This window comes from Chiloscyllium punctatum, chromosome 22 (genome assembly GCF_047496795.1).
Source record: "Chiloscyllium punctatum isolate Juve2018m chromosome 22, sChiPun1.3, whole genome shotgun sequence".
In the NCBI taxonomy this organism is placed as follows: Eukaryota; Metazoa; Chordata; class Chondrichthyes; order Orectolobiformes; family Hemiscylliidae; genus Chiloscyllium; species Chiloscyllium punctatum.
Window position 1 is genome coordinate 69,058,911 of NC_092760.1, and position 16,272 is coordinate 69,075,182.

Below are 16,272 nucleotides of genomic sequence, written 5' to 3' on the forward strand. Positions count from 1 at the left end.
AAAAGTCTATTGTATCTACAGGACAATCAATTCGACCCCACCACCGATTTCATTGATCAGGCTCTTACTGATTAATCACATCCCACAAATGTTTTCTCACATTCAATAGACATTTTAAATTTGGGTCGCCTCAGTGTTTTTCATTGAACATTTAGTATTAGTAAGTGCAACAAGAGCTCTCTGGTGGGTTTTTTTTTGTGTTACAGTAAAAACGTTTTGAAAAAATCAGATGTCTCCTTGTACGCCACTGTCTTAGACTCTTAATGCATGTCTTGAAAGCGGATATGTAAGACAATGGAACATGAATATCTAACAATTTCTTCTGACGTACCTCTCAGTTAACACGGCCTCGCCTACTTAAATAACATCTTAACTAAGGTTCAGTACAGTCATTTCAGACAAGCTCAGTGACATTTACCTGCCAATATCCCAAGAGACAAGTTGACAAGGAGAAACGTATCGATATAAGCTAAAATACAGGGTGCATGGCATTTTATAGCACTTTAACTAACACGGCGTAGTATGATTACATTCGTGCCTGCACAGGCTCTTCAAACGAGCATCATTACTTAATGCCAATCTCCTACATTTTCCCCCAGTACTTTTCCCCGCTATCTTTATACAAATGGTCCGATCATCCAATGTCCCAGTCATTAAATCCTACAAAGACCGCTGCCTATGATGGCCTGAATGTGGAGGCGTAGAAATATCAGGCAATTTTTACGAAGATATCCGTTTGTAATCCAACAAACCATTTGTTTGGTGTTGCTGCCAATGTCACAATAGTGGTGGCATTGATATGTAGGATCGCCACCAGTAAAGTGCATCTGATGGGATTATTTTTACAACTTTGAAAAACGTTTATTATTCATTCCACCTTTCAACTATGGCCTCTCAAAAAAATCCTCCACAAAATTGACAAACACGTTTCATGTTAGCGAAAAGAGTTTACAAGAACTTTTGTTTTTTTAAAAAAAAAATGTGATGCTATTTTCCGTCCAAACTGCGCTAAAAGATTTTAAAAGGGAACTGGTTATTGTTGCAATGACAATAATTATTATTCAGTAGCTCAACAGTTATATTAGAGAAACATTGTGGGTTTTGTTTTGTCGTGAGTAAACGTTGCTTTGTCCTCTGAGGTACTGAATTTTTACCTATACTGTTCTGTTGGTTGATGGGTTCCTCATGTTTAAAGGCGTGATTCGAGAACTGAGGAGTGTGATGACTCGGAGTGTGACCATAACCTGGAGTCCCGTCGAAAGCCACAGCGCTGTAACCTGAAACAAACACAAAAGTCGCGTCAGAACCTGAGAAAATGGTTTGGATTGGACAACCACCTGATGAAGGAGCAGCGCATCTAAAGCTAGTGCTTCCAGATCAACTTATTGGACTATAAACTGATGTTGTGTGATTTTTAACCTGGTAAAGTGGGATTGATTTAAATGGACCTAATTAAGGATCCAGCATTTATATGGAGCTTTCCACTTCCTCGGGGAATCCCAACCAGTTTGCATTCAATCAAGAATTTGATTGCTGAGGTCGTGTAAATGCAATAGCTTTTGTTTTTTTTTTACACACAGCAAGCAACTTTCATGGATTCGGCCCAAGGAAGAATCTTGACCAGAATACAAGGGACCTTCCCGGGACATTTTCCAATCGAGCCATAGGATCGATTATGCAGAAGGAACCAGTGGCAGACATCAAGAATTATCATTCAACTTTAACCAAAATGCAAAGAAGCTGCATTGTGGCATGATCGCCAGTTAAAAGCCCCACGGGAATAGATCTTGACTTGGTGCAATGGTGTTAAATGGGTGGGGAGATGGAACGAGTCCGCAACATATTTCCATCGATCCCATTGAAATCAAAGAGATAGCGAGAGCTGCAAACCACAGTGTTCTACTGGCCATTTTACATTATCGTGTAAATGCAAACTCTACAACATTTTAAAGGCACCTGGATGGGTATATGAATAGGAAGGGTTTGGAGAGATATGGACCGGGTGTTGGCAGGTGAGACTAGATTGGGTTGGGATCTCTAGTCGGCATGGACGGGTTGGACTGAAGGGTCTGTTTCCGTACTGTACATCTCTATGACTCTACCTCAATCAACACTGCACTAGTCGCCATGACTAACTCAACCGCATTGTGCCCAGAAGACTAATTTCGTCCCCACAAAATAATTCTCACTGTCAATCAAAGCAACTCAGAGCAGAGATGGTTTCGGATATTTGATACCTATGACGGGGCGCTGTGTAAACGCTTTGCTACATAAAGTTGCCTTAGCAATCACGTTTCGCCCATAAAAATTCACTGGTTAGAAAACATATTTAAAAATATGTTTGATTTGTATTATACGCTGCATGTCATTTATCTTGACCGCAAGGCAATGGAAATGATTGAATAGCTTTTCCTCCAAAGTACAAAAACACAAAGCTGGTTCAGAATGAGGAAGCTGGGGAAGGTGAAGGAGACCGATGGATTCTGGGTCTCGGACCAATGCAGTTAAGGCAAATAGTGCGCTGTTGCTAATCCAGGCGCTATGAGTCATGGAAGGAAATCTCAAACGGCAGAAACCAGTTTAAAAAATAAAAGGCGGAAGGAAGTTGAAACTGAATATAATAAGATCGAAGTGTGAAAAAAGTACAGTGGATAAAGCTCTCAAAAATGTGAATCGAAATGTTTCTGTTCAGTTTCGGAATTGACGTTCAAACATAAGGAAACATATATAGACAGAAAGACTGATTGGACAATGACAGCTAACTGAAACGAGAGGATTTAAATCATAGTCATCCAGTCCTCAGTGTTCGAGCAAGCAGAAAGCTGTCTCAAGTCTTAGGTGTTAATCGGTACTCGCACAACTATTGATGCATATTCGTTGCAGAAATTATTTGGGGTCCTACAGTGATTGAGGGGAGTAAACGAGTATATGCAAAAATGTTTGTGCAAACAAAGAGGGTTACACGAAGTTGACGCCCCACGACAAATAGGTACAATTGGAAGAATCGATATGCAGCTGGAAAAGCGCTTTTCCAGCAACACATCTTTAAGCTCTGATCCCCAGCATCTGCAGTCCTCACTTTCTCCGAGAATCGATATACAGCCAAAGTGTAATTTGTGAATCATTGCAACCGATCGAGGAACAATCTCAGCTTTTGCTTTGAGGCAATGCGTTTAATTTTGGGCCATGAGATTGTTTCACCTCGAATAGTCGCAAAGTACTGATTGGCGAGAATGGAAGCAAAACAGAAAAATACCAGAACTCATCATTAACAAAGTAGAAATAAGCAAATGATAATTTTCTGTAATTTAGAAGGAAGCGATAATAAAACTGTGAGGTGAAATACCGCTTTAGCTACATCCCAAAAGATTTAAATCCAAATCATTAAACAGGTAGTGTATGGTTAGAGATTATTGCATGGTTAAATAACGATTTTTTTCCCCCGGATCCATTGTAAATAAAGGTTGTTTTTCTCTTTTCTCTTTTCTCCATGGCACTTCTTTCATTATATTTAGCATTGTGTGACTTTTAACTCTGTATACCCCAGTCCCACACCGGCATCTCCAAATCAGCATTATAAGAGTTTGTGAGTTGCAGGTAAACTATCCTGAGGAAGGAAAACGATAATAGAGCTGTGTGACAGGCTATTTTCTCAGATAAGAAGCAGGAGCGAGGACACATTTGTGTACAGCGAGGAGTCCAATTTAAACCTAATCCTGTAAAGGTTTGTTGATAGAATAGGGGCATGTGTGTGTCGCAGATACAATAGGAAGACAAAACACTTGAGGAGCTGAGAGTAACAGTTATGGGAGATTTCCTTCTTGGCTTTACAGCAGAGATGTCTAGAGACCTGACATCATCAAATGAAATAGCATACGATGATAAATTAAGAGTAAATAAAATATTTTGTACATTTAACAGTGTTAAGGGAAGGGCTAGAATAAAAGTAAAATAATTAATTTGAATTGAGACAGTACCGTGCACAACTTCAAGACATCCTAACTTAAGTTTCAACCAATGAATTACTTCTGAAGTATAGCCCTATTGTAGTCTAGAGTGAGAACATTTTGAAGGAGCTAAAGAGAAAAGTAGAGACTCAGAAGCATGTTGAAAGAAATAGAAAATACATATTTATGCATGTCCATTCTTTAAGTAATCAAAGCTGAATGATGGACAGATCAATTTCCTTGTAAGTTCCTTGATAGCTAACATCTTAAGTTTAATTTAGTTTTACTTGCACATCAGAATTAAAAGTCATATTTCACATTTTCACAATGTAAATTGGAAATGTCTCTAACTGTCAAAGCACTAAGTCCAGGAGAACATCATGAATATTGAATAAATAAAAAGCAACAAGCAATGGAATGATTTTTGATAAGATCTCATCATTAAGAAAAGAGTAAATATCAAAGTATTATGAAAGAATCCACCAAACCTTGCCTATGATATGACACAGATAAAGGTTAAGCCACAAAAAAGGTCACCGAGCTAAAGATTTGGTTCCCCATCCACAGCTATAGTCTGATCTGCTGAGTATTCCCAATATTTTCTGTTTTTATTATGCACTATATCGAAATTAATTATAAAGCCTCCCTGGTGGATTATTGTTGAAGAATTTGGTTTACAGAAATGGCAGTTTATCTAATCTCTGACTAAAATGTTTAATTATCTGGTCTCATCTGGGCCAATGAATTGCACTGCAAAAGCTTTAGCACATCAAGCAAGGAACAAAATCTCAGCCTGTTGCTAATCCTTGTCCAGTGGCTAAGAAAAATCTATTTGTATAATGCAATATGAATGCATCAAGGTGAATTTGGAATCACTAAACTGAGCTATCTTGTGATTAAAACGTCTACTAAAACTTACCGTTAAGACATAAAATAAACCCTACTTGGTTAATAAATTCAAATACTTTAATACTACCTCAGCATGAGTAATTATTTTCAAGAGGTCAAAACAGAAGAGTACAAAAAGAATGAACATAAAGCTGTAAAGAATAATCCATGCCTTATAACTGTTCATTTTATATGATTATAAAAGCAACACCAAAGAAAAAACTATAGGAAATTTGAAGCATTTCAATATTAATTCTTTCATTATGTACCTGGTAAGATCCCTCTAAAGATAATTAATGTTAATCTGCAGTTTAAGCATATCTACTGAAATTATTGACCTCTTTGGAGCTTGATAAATATACTTGTGAGTTTTGCCAACATGATGAAAAATGAGATGGTCCCACTTGCTCCTTTGTATCAATATTTTTAAAAATTACCAGCTAGAGAAAGGAGCTTCATATGCCCTTCTTACATGCAAGTGCAGAATTCACTTTTGGTTGAGCTCAGTGCAAGGTTCAGAGTATAATATGACTGTAATCTGCTACTCAAGGATTTCATACAACAGAGACAGCTCTGTGATTTGTTATTGTGAACTCCAACTTTACAGAAGGCTACTCATTAATACATGAGTAGAACTAGAAACTGGATAGAAAATAACTAGAAATACAGTTTACATATAATGTAAATTCAGATGCTTATAATTGCCAGCTTTAAAATATTCACATCCACAAGCACAGAACACAGCATTTTTATGTAGGAATATGATTCTTGGAGTTTTGCAGAGATCAATTCTCCATTAATTCGCTTTCCAACTTTCAAAATCATCTTCAAGTTCATACAAATTGGATACCTACAATATTTAAACCAAATATGTAAGTAATTAAATTATATGTTGCAGAAGTTGGTATTAATAAGAATTGAGAGAAGCTTGGCATTTTATTAATGGAAATAGTCTGTTATGTTCAAATTCTAAATACTTTTCAAATATTAGAAGCACAACTATACTTGACAAGGTAAAAATTCAAGCACCATCTTGGAAGAAATTTAAAATAATTTGCAAATGAATGTCAAGAGAAATTAAAAGAAATTGTAATGATCTGGAATGCATTGCCAGAAATATGTCGGAACTGCATTGAAAGAGGAATTGAATTAATAAAATTAATAAACGTCAGATTAATAAAATGCCTATCTGGAAATAGCTATGGCACAGTATTAATTGCAAAACAATTTGAATGATCCAGCTAGACTGGTATGATGGGCTGAATGGCATTGTTTCTGTCATATTATTTCATGTCTGTGAACCAAACTTTACAAAGTGCTTACATCTTCAGGTGATGTTAAGTGTTTGTGTCTTTTAAATTTGATTAGGTCAGAATCATATTCATGTTGTTTTCTACATTATAATTCTCTATTCCCTTTGATATCTGTGTTATAGTTTCAGTTTCAATCTCTCATCAACTTAAAAATATCTTGGCCTTGAAAGCAGAACACAAGAATCCATCTTATGACAATAAGTAGAAATAAGAACCCAATCAACTCAAATAATAAAATTTGATGACAGCATGAGGAGCTTAAAACAAGTATGAGAAAACTCAATTGAAGTAACATAGCTATGGTAAAACTATGTGAAGTCCAATAAATAAGTGCAATTGCAAAATAGGGAAAATGTATTATAGTATAAGTCAGAAACGTAATCAGTGAATGAAGTGGCTCTATTCCAGGTCATGGGTTACTTATTAATACTGCATAAAATTAATTTAAGTGGAAGACTATCTAAAAATTACAGGTCCACATAATAGAAATACTATTTGAAACAAAATAATCTAGTGATGATTTATAGTATGTCCATGGACACTTCAAGCACCAGTTAGTTTGTGTATTGTGTACATGAGCATTTCTGCTCAGATAGTTCTTGTGCCAAAAGAACCATTTGTCCTATAACCTTATGTTCCTGCTCTACAATGACTCTTCATATGTTTATGCTACAGGAGATTTGTACCTATGCTACCTGTAAATGTATCAGACACAAATAGTCTAGGAATATGCTACGAGATGTAATATAATAATTGGATTTTGATGAATTTATACAGCATTGTTAGTTGGGGTGAACTCATGTCTTCACTAAAGTCAGAAGCATTCAGTTGTGTTACAGCTTTCAGCTCCACTCTTAAAGTACTCTGTTTTTCTTTACTTAGTAGAAACTCAATGGTTCATTAGGCAGTATATAAATCACTTTATTTCACACAAAAAAAATCCAATTTTGTCTCTAGGTATTTGATGAGAAAAGGAAAAACTGATAAGACCATACATTAGTTTGGAACAACATGTCAACTTGCCCCATTGATGCATACTAATAAAATGTTACATTAGGCATGAAGCAAATATTTGCAAACAGCATAAAAGAAAAATAGTTTAGGAATGGTAGCTGACCCTTTCACTAAAATCTTTCCTGCAGTGTAGCAAGGCAATTAATAATACAAATAAAATGATAGTGTTTGGCTAGAAACATTGATTATTATTCCAAGTTAGTAATATTAGTTTACTGTAACAGTCTTCAGTAGCATGTGTATGTTTTAAAGTAGTAGACAGAAAGGTAACTAATAATTAATAATCCTGCAATTCCACATTATGAAAGTGGGTTGTGGGATCTTGGGTTTTCTTAATATAAACAGCGTGGCATGATAGAAATATTAAAACAGCTAATAAAATTGAAATTAATTTGATGTTCCAATTATTCTCCACAACCTCAACATAGAGACTGTCTCCAAATTTGGACAGAAAGCCAAGAGCTATCAATGAGCTCCAGATTGACGTATCAAGATGTTTACAGACCTGGTAAAGTGTTTCCTAGTGCAGTAATAGCTCCCCCAAAATCCAACTCATAATTTGAAAAGTGCTTTGACAAGAAAGAATACAGCATTTCGAGCCCGAATGTAGTATGAATCAATGATCCAGGTGTTGATTTTGCACAGACTTTATACCCCAGATTTGGACTCAGTGGGTGGAAATAACAAAATGTTAATGCAATATTTGGCATTGCAGGCATCTGAATATTGGGATGATATTCAGAAGAATGAAATAGCATATAGACTCCTGAAGATAACCTTTAATCTTTTTTTAATAAAAGAAATCAGATGGTCTTAAATGATCAATATCTACATATTAATATTGACAGTATCCGTTATGAAGTAGCGAAACCTTGACACAAAAGAGAATTATTCCTCTCCATTAGTAAACTCTGATATTTAGTTAAATACTTTCAATAATTCCTTGAAGCAAACTCCAATATAGGCATGTGTTCAGTAAATTCAGTAAACTGGAGGACAGTTTTTTTTGCTCTCTGCTTTCTTATGAAGTAGTTTCTGATAATCATTACAGTTGTTTAATGTCATCCCAGGAGTTCGACAAGATTCGTTTGGGAATTCCACAAAGCATAGCCCATCTGTCCTCATGAATCGGAAGCTCCCGTTCACCCACCCACCACCCACAACGTGTTAAATAATATATGTATATCATGGGTGGCAAATCAGGTCCCACAAGAGTTTGCAATTAATTCAAAGGTTTAACCACTTCCCAGTGATTTGTACCTTTATTGCTTGCTTCAAGTTGCTCTCCTTTAAATAGGTGGGCATACTGAGGTTCAGTAACTGCTTAAAAACACATTTGCTAAAAATACAACTTTATCACTGAAATACAAGTTACGAACCCAGGGACAGGGTAAAGGTACAAATCTTTTACATTTCCTTATCGCTCAGCTCTGAATTCTGAGTTTTGAAATGGCCGATTACTTTTTTTGGAATCGACATCAATACAAAAATGTTGCGATTAAATTGACAACCAAAAAAATCTAAAAGAAAACACAGTTGAGTTCACACCACGTTTTGAAAACCGAAGCTCGGAGACTCGCCCTAGCTAACCAGGACAACAAGTGCGCCATAGGGTTTCAGAAAGCATGAATGGCGCTGTTCAAAACGCCAAGTTGTAAATGGTTGTCACTGTTTCAATGTATTTTGGTGTTCGTCTTTCTTGGTTGCTGCTGGAATTCCCAACGCTATCTGCTAGAACCCACTTTCTACTGAACTGGTGGACTGAATCCCATTGAATTGCTCAGCAAAGATGCCACTACAATACTTTAAAAGCCAGCTTTAGGTCGTCACCCTACATTATCAACAAAAATCCTGAAGCAATAGACACACGACTTCTACAATTTGTAGTAAACCTTTATAAATAAACTTTTCCAGTGGTTATACAGTACCTTTATCATCATCGTCTTTCAAACCCAAGTTTCAGTCCTCCCAGCGTAACCATGTGCCTGTATTTTCGGAATTTGTTTCTTTGCGAATGAATTGTGAATATACTGCTCATTAATATCACCCAGTCTACTCTTTACATTCCCCATAAAAGAATAAAGATTGTACAAAAAAAATCCAGTAACGAAGTTACTTTAGAAATTTGTAAAAGTTCCGATTCTGACATTGTGAACTGATACTGAGAGTTGTGAAACTGGAATTTTATTTCAAAAAGCGTTCTGAACCCAAGTTTCAGTAGCTACAAGTGAAATTGAAGAAATTTGCAGTGTTTCTTTGCTCACGAAACTTGAATTAAAAATCAGATTGTTCAAAGGGACGAGTTCCTTTTATGGAAACCATAATTATTTTATTTGAAAATATCCCTAAAGCAAGTCAGATTGGTCATTGGCAAATTTCAAAACGTGCAGGTTCAATTTTCCGCAGCATTTAAATTGGTGATGCCAAATAAAAACTAAAATGCGATGATCGAGTAAAACGGACTGTATTGCGCGGAAATCGGACAGGGGAACATTTCCAGACAGTGAAATAATTTCCATGCGAAGGCAACCTTTCCTTCTTGAAATTCCTAGTATTAAATTTTAAATCTCGATTTCTAATCGCTTCTGTAAAATCTTCACGGGCGCGGTCGAGCTTCTATCTTATTATTTGGTGGGGTGAGTTCAGGAATGGGGAGAGGGGGGCACCTGCTCCATGCATAAGCATTACAATTGTAACCTAAGGAACTTCCACTCTACACCTTACAACTCTTTAATTTGGTGGTACTGAAATTCTTGAGCTCTTTATCTTAAGGTCTTATGTACGCTGGAAGTCTGGAACAAAATAAAACGCATTTGCAACATAAAAACCCTCCCCAGAAAACTGACGCATCGTTTTACTCCAGTTATAAGGTAAAATAAAATCAGTTTCATATCTTGAAATGCTGGAAGTCGAGTGGTTTGGTCAGTGTTTTCAACTAACAATCAAAAAGGGGGCCATGGATTCTGAATGTATATGTAGTAATTTATAGAAGGAAGACTTGGCTTGTGTTGTTTTGATAGGAATGTAAGTAGGGCGCTTATAGTTTGTTGTTATAATAATATTTATCCGGAGAAAGACAGCCTCCATCTGTCCAGCAGATGACAATTCTCTGCTCCCGTTTCCGTGTCTTGATACTGCTGATCCTGACAAATTAATACCAAATCTAAAAGGGACCTCCGCCGCACAGGTTCCACATTTCCATCAAATTAAACAGCCTCCCACCACAGAAAGCTAATTGTCTTGATCAATAAATAAATAAACAAGCCGGAGTGCGAAACCTGAAAGTGACAGAAAAAGACCCGCGTCTGCATTTGACCTCTCCAGGATACCCCGCTGTAAATCAACCTTTCCAGCACCAACTTTCAATTAACTAGACGTTTTAAAAAAAAACACACGTACCGGATTCCTGCTTTAATTAAAACGCATAATTTTTTGCTTAAATAAACCCCTTTGGTTGATAAGATCAACTGTCGTGCCATTTGTGGCGTCTTCTGCGTTGAGTCAAAGATGGTGCAAAGTCACAATGGACAATTTTTAAAGATACCTCGACTCTCCAGAGAGCTTGCTCTCTTTGAGATACCATACACCTCAAAGACTCGACATGCGGCGAATTGCATGAAGTAATTATGCTGATATTATGTGGACAAACGTATAATTAGAATAGAATTTGCTTTAGCGGAATAAGTGGACATTTGAAAAGTTAACTCAGTGTTTTAAAAGGTCTGAGTTTCTCCTTTTAGTCTCAACCGGGAGACCATGGAACATGTCTTGTTACAGGCCAGGTTCCCATAAATCGAAACTATTGTCACTTTCAATTCTCCATTCCCAATTCGCTCTAACCCAGTCGCCTATTGGGGAAACGTGGACTGTGAAGACAGTGCGCTCGCCTGAAAGCAATCCTGTTATTAATGAACCACGTTTCCGGGTTCGATATATGTATTTTGAAACCTTAGGCTGTTAAGTCCCTGCGGTAAATTGGCATATTACGCGGGAGGATTGAGTTCGTCCGTCTACTGGCGTTACCTGTTGAAGAGCAAATTGTCCCTGTTACTCATTACACCTTGAATTCATTTGTCACTTTAACAGCAAGTACATTAAAAACTAAATTCAGCATCTCCACATCCTCCAAATCTCTCTACGGCCACAAGATTAAAGTTGTTTTCCCAAAGGATACGCAATTACACATATTGCATATTTATGCCGAAGATTTTGTTTTGTGACCAAGATTTGTGTGTGTGCGTGGGAGGAAGGTGCACATTTGAAATACAGGTATGCCGAGTCTGCACGGTCTCACAACAAAACGGAGATCAGTGCCTGAAGCAGAGCTGCCGACATTATAACCAATCATTCATTCTCTGCCGCTGCTGGTTTGTCTCGCAGTATTGACAGTCTCTCCTCAAAACTGAGAATATAACGGGATGGAAAAACATGCAGTTAAGTTCGCTCAGACTGACTGGCGAATTTGTGAGCAGCATCTCACAGTATTGCGTCGACGGACAAAATTCTATCAGGGCATCTTCAGATGCACACACGCTACATTCACAGAAACTCGCTTGGGTGAAAGTTGACCGAATTTATTTCCACGAAACCTTCCCGTGAGAAACATTAAATGTGGCTTTCTGCATTTAATTCTGAATGTACCACGTCCTTTGCGGGGGGAAACAATGGCGCGCTTTACAAGAAAATCAACTTATTCTAATTCAAGGAGGAAACGCAATATTTCTCAATCGGCTTTGTTAACGAGTGGGTTCGATCTTTTACAATTACTTCAAACTCCAATTGAAAATTTGAAATCGAAAGTACGCCCAGTATTAAAAGCGAGCTCTAATTTGCAAAGCAGTTGTTCAGAATTATATTGCTAATTAATCCTTAAAGAGCCATCCATCATTTCGTTCGCCAGTACAGCAAAACAAAACGGGAAACTTCTTTTCCAGATATCTTCTCTGGTTGTAATGTTAAAGTTTCATGTGTACTTTAATCTTTAGGTAAGAACTGCAAGGATTTTAAACGAGATTTTGAACAGTATTAATGTTCCTAAGCAATACATTTTTCAACAAATAACGGAGTCAGAGATATACAGGTTAGAAACACCGTGCATTCCAACTTGTCCATGCCGGCCAGATACCCTAAATTAATTTAGTCCCGTTTGCCAGCATTTAGCCCATATCCCTCTAAACCCTTCATTACCGAATAGACAACACACCTTCATATAATGACTTTGCGTGCGTGTGTGTATGCGCGTGTGTGCTTCCCCAATGATCAAGTCCTTATTTTGGGGAACAGTTGTAGCATCCCTTTCCTCTGCCCAGTGTATTGGAAAATGCAGCACATTATACACGGAGGTTACACAGTGGCGTTGGCCAATCAACCGTTGACCTTCCCGTTTGTTAAAAACCCAAAGCTTTTTGTTTTGAGGTTGGGGACCTTCCCTCATCAGCCTGACCTACAGCTTTGGAGTGTGGTAGCTCCTCTTCCTCCCCCAAGCTTTTCTCAGTGCTGAACAAGATATTTGAAGGTAAGATCTCTTTTATTTGAGGGTCTTGCCAGAATGTCAAAAAAGTGCCCAAAAATGAAACAACTAGAATGTGCTGGCAAAGAATTAGTCACTTTCCCTGTTCCATCTTTTGTGCAAAACTTGGGAGACTGTCTTTCAAAGGGTTTCAACTGGTCCCTGAGTCAGAGGTGCCCCCGTTTGATCATTTCACGGCTTAGACTTGGCAGAAAACAATCTTCGAGCCAAGGTAGCGCCTTTCCCACGATCATAAAGCTAGTCAGACTGCTAAAGGTGCAGCCTTGAGATAGTTTACACCAAGTTCCCTCCTCCGTCCAACAAGCTGCAGTCTGCCCCTGTACCTGGCTGAATAAATAGAAAACAGAAACAGGCCATTCTGCCCAACTGGTCGATGCCGGGCGTTAATGGACTCCTCCGGCCCATTTCATCTTGTTATTCACTAGCACATTGTGGGGATATCAGGAGACAAAAGCGCACTATCTACCATTCAAGAATTCCAACTAAAAACCATAGAAACTCCCCAATTTGTCAATAAACGCAGTGAGACAGAAATAATCCAGGCATCCCACGTTCAGGGCAGATGAATTCTGCCTTGCTGTCCATGCGCCGGATTCAGCAAATAGATGGTCACTGTATCCTCTCGTTTCAAATTCGTACGCATTCCTGTCGATTTACTGTTTATACCAGACCCTCCAAAGGAGGAATTCTCAATCGATTTCACAGCAATATCCACGGGGAAGGGAAACATTATTTATTAATTCTGAACTTGTTTCCCCCAGGGAGATGTAAGCAGAGGGCACTGAACCCATTATTATATTTCAGGGAAAATAAAACCGGCGGATTTGTAAAAGTCTGTGAAATTTCTGTAAGAGTAATATTTGTAAAAGTGATTGTGTAAAAGGGATATATTGCAAGCCTTATCAGATATTGGAAGAAAAATCCAGCAGGATTTCGTCTGAGATCCCCAATGCACAAAAAAAAACACTGTACAAAGGATGGCAGTGAAAATATCTTAAACACTTAGAAAGAATATATAGCTCGTTTTAATCTCTCCTGCGCTGCCCTTTTCTGTATTGCGTAGAAGAGCTTTCTAAATGGCAATGACTGCAACACAGCAGCAGCAACGGGTGATGAGAAATTATCGACACATGGGGATTCAGATTATTGCATTAAAACGAATGCCTTGCATTTTTAAATCGTCTGCTAGCGCCTTTCTTTCCCCGTTCTGTTTTTATTTCGCAATTTCCAATCCGCTCAGTTTACTGACCAGTGACTACAAACCGCTCTGCATTTGTTTCCCTTTCAAAAATGACTTGCCTTTAAACTAATAATCCCATTAGAGCTTTGTCAGAAATCAGTGCGTGTATTAAATTGAAGGTGCCTCTGATGTTTCAGTTCAACCTCAATGTAAAACATGAGTTTTCACACAACAAAAAATGTTTCTTCCCAACGCAATCCTCCAAGTATCATTTGAGGGGAACACTATTCCAGCCCCCAACCCCCACACCCATTCCCACCCATGAATGAGAAATGAGTTTCTACAAAGCAACTCTTTAATACAACACAACTGGCAACAAAGAATCATCTGTAATTAATCACATCCACTGGCACCTCAATCTGCAGAAAGCACTCACAATTATATATTGCACCCCGCTTTATATATACGAGCGTTAAGGTCGATAAATTCACTTTTGTCGATTCCTGTGGATATCAACTGCTTTTATACCTCTGTGAGCACCTAATTGACGTTTACAACCACATAAACACTCTTCTTTCTAGTAATTATATTTCAGTTTCATTTTAAATTACATGCACTCAATCCAATTTTCCGTGGCCAAATGGAACACAGTTTTAAACTGTATGCAACAAAGAACTGTGATTTATAAAAGGTTGGACATATCTAACCCGAGTGCCGGAATTAAAAAGGTGCACAACCTTGAGAACGTCTTTAAAAAAAAACGAAGTGCTCAGGTCTGGTTTTAAAATTGTACACCGCGCCTGATCAGTGAAAGTCGCGCCGCTTCTGAAAGTAACTTGGGTGCGTGAGGCCTTTTGAGAGAGGCGAGCTGGAAACGCAAAATACTGAAGTGGGAACATGCTGTATCCTACAGATAGAATTTTTAAACGCCTTTGCATTTTAGCCATAAACGCGTGTTGCAACGGGTGTCCCAATCTACGTCGTACTGATCCCAACTTTATTTTAAGAATAAGTTTTCCTGGAACACATACCATTAACCGTTACATTGGTGCAGTGAAGCCACCGCCAGCAAGAGGACACAAGGCATCACTCCCTTTTTGAATAAAACTTTTAAATTCTGGTTTAAATTCTACATTGTCACATCCATGGTGGAGGTTAAGAGAAACCAATTTAACAAATAAAATCGCCCGTACTGAATACTTTTAGGATTTTCTTTTTGTTGAGACACTCACTGTTAATATCCAGTTCTGCTGCTCTTTCTGAATTTTACCCCGGATTTAATTGACAGTTTGTGGGGGCGGAGGGGAGGAGGAAATGGTAAAATCTTTTCCTTGTCTGCTGCTGTTTTCTTACCCTGGTTCCTGGCTGGCGGTTGCGTGTCCATGCAATGGTTGAGGTAGCCGCCGTTGGTGAACATTCTCGCCTGACTCGGAGGCGCCTGACTGGGCGGTGGAGCGCCGAACGCTCCGTAACGACAGGCCCCGGCCGTGCCGGTGAACTGACCGGAGAAGTGAACAGTGAAAGCGCTGAGGCAGTGGTCGTCGTGGGGTTCGCTGGCGCTCCAGCTCGGCTCTTGCTTGATGAAGGACGGGTGGCCGATCGGGGCGCTGTAAGAAGCCCCCGGGTGAAAGTCCAGCACCGGCGCCCATTGGGGAGCGCTGCTCACCGGCATGGTACAACTGCTGTTCCCCGGGGTCAGAGTGGAGACTGCCGGCAGCAAAGCGTTCAGGTCCCGCACATCGGAACCCATGGTGTCCAAACAATCTTTTAACCAAAACGAATCAATCGTTTATTTCTTGTTCTCCTCTCTAAATGAATCCGTTCCACCCTCCACCCCCTCCAACACAATATTCCCAGGGCTGGGATCTCCTCTTGTTGGTCAAACTTCCAGGCTCTTCACACAGTCTGCAACGCTATTGTATTGAGGCTGTCAAATGGTATGTATGATAGGATGGCGAGTTGTGCGTGTTTAGTAGCAGCAACACTATGGCACATGTGTCGGATTGGATTGGTGACTCCGAGCCTCAAATACTCAGGAGAGGTGGAGCCTGGAAACTCTCTCAGCAAGATCCGTCCTCCCTGGTTACATGGACCAGTTTCCCTGTCCACACAGTGTGTGTGTTTCTCCCTCTCTCTCTCTGTGCTGTAATCTGTCGATTAGTTGGCGAGAAAGGAACAATCTGGGCGAGGGAGTGGGGGCAGGGAGGGAGAGATGGGGACGAGGGTGTGTGTGTGTGTGTTTCTGGGTGGGGTGGATGTGGGGGTAATTCATCCCTAATTCCGAAAGGCGCTATCATTCGACTCAACTGTGGTGAACCTAACCAAACTTGTCCTCTATTTTTCTGAAGAGCTTGTTCTGCAATAATGGAGGCAGTGGATCAGATCAGTAAGTCGAACTAA

General features: G+C 39.0%; 1 protein-coding gene across 5 annotated transcripts in view; it reads right to left on the reverse strand.

The window, feature by feature from the left end:
- wt1b (WT1 transcription factor b) overlaps positions 1-15,887 on the reverse strand; it is an 89,841-nt gene extending 73,954 nt beyond the window's left edge. For 3 of the 5 annotated variants that reach the window (XM_072592609.1, XM_072592610.1, XM_072592608.1), the window contains exons 1-2: positions 15,226-15,887; positions 1,155-1,277 (exon numbers count right to left, since the gene is read on the reverse strand). In XM_072592609.1, the coding sequence (XP_072448710.1) occupies positions 1,155-1,277; positions 15,226-15,622 (520 nt within the window). In that variant the 5' untranslated portion in view covers positions 15,623-15,887. The remainder of the gene's footprint in view (positions 1-1,154; positions 1,278-15,225) is intronic. The other 2 variants (XM_072592607.1, XM_072592606.1) reach the window with 1 other exon arrangement.
- Between the last annotated feature and the right edge of the window lie 385 nt (positions 15,888-16,272).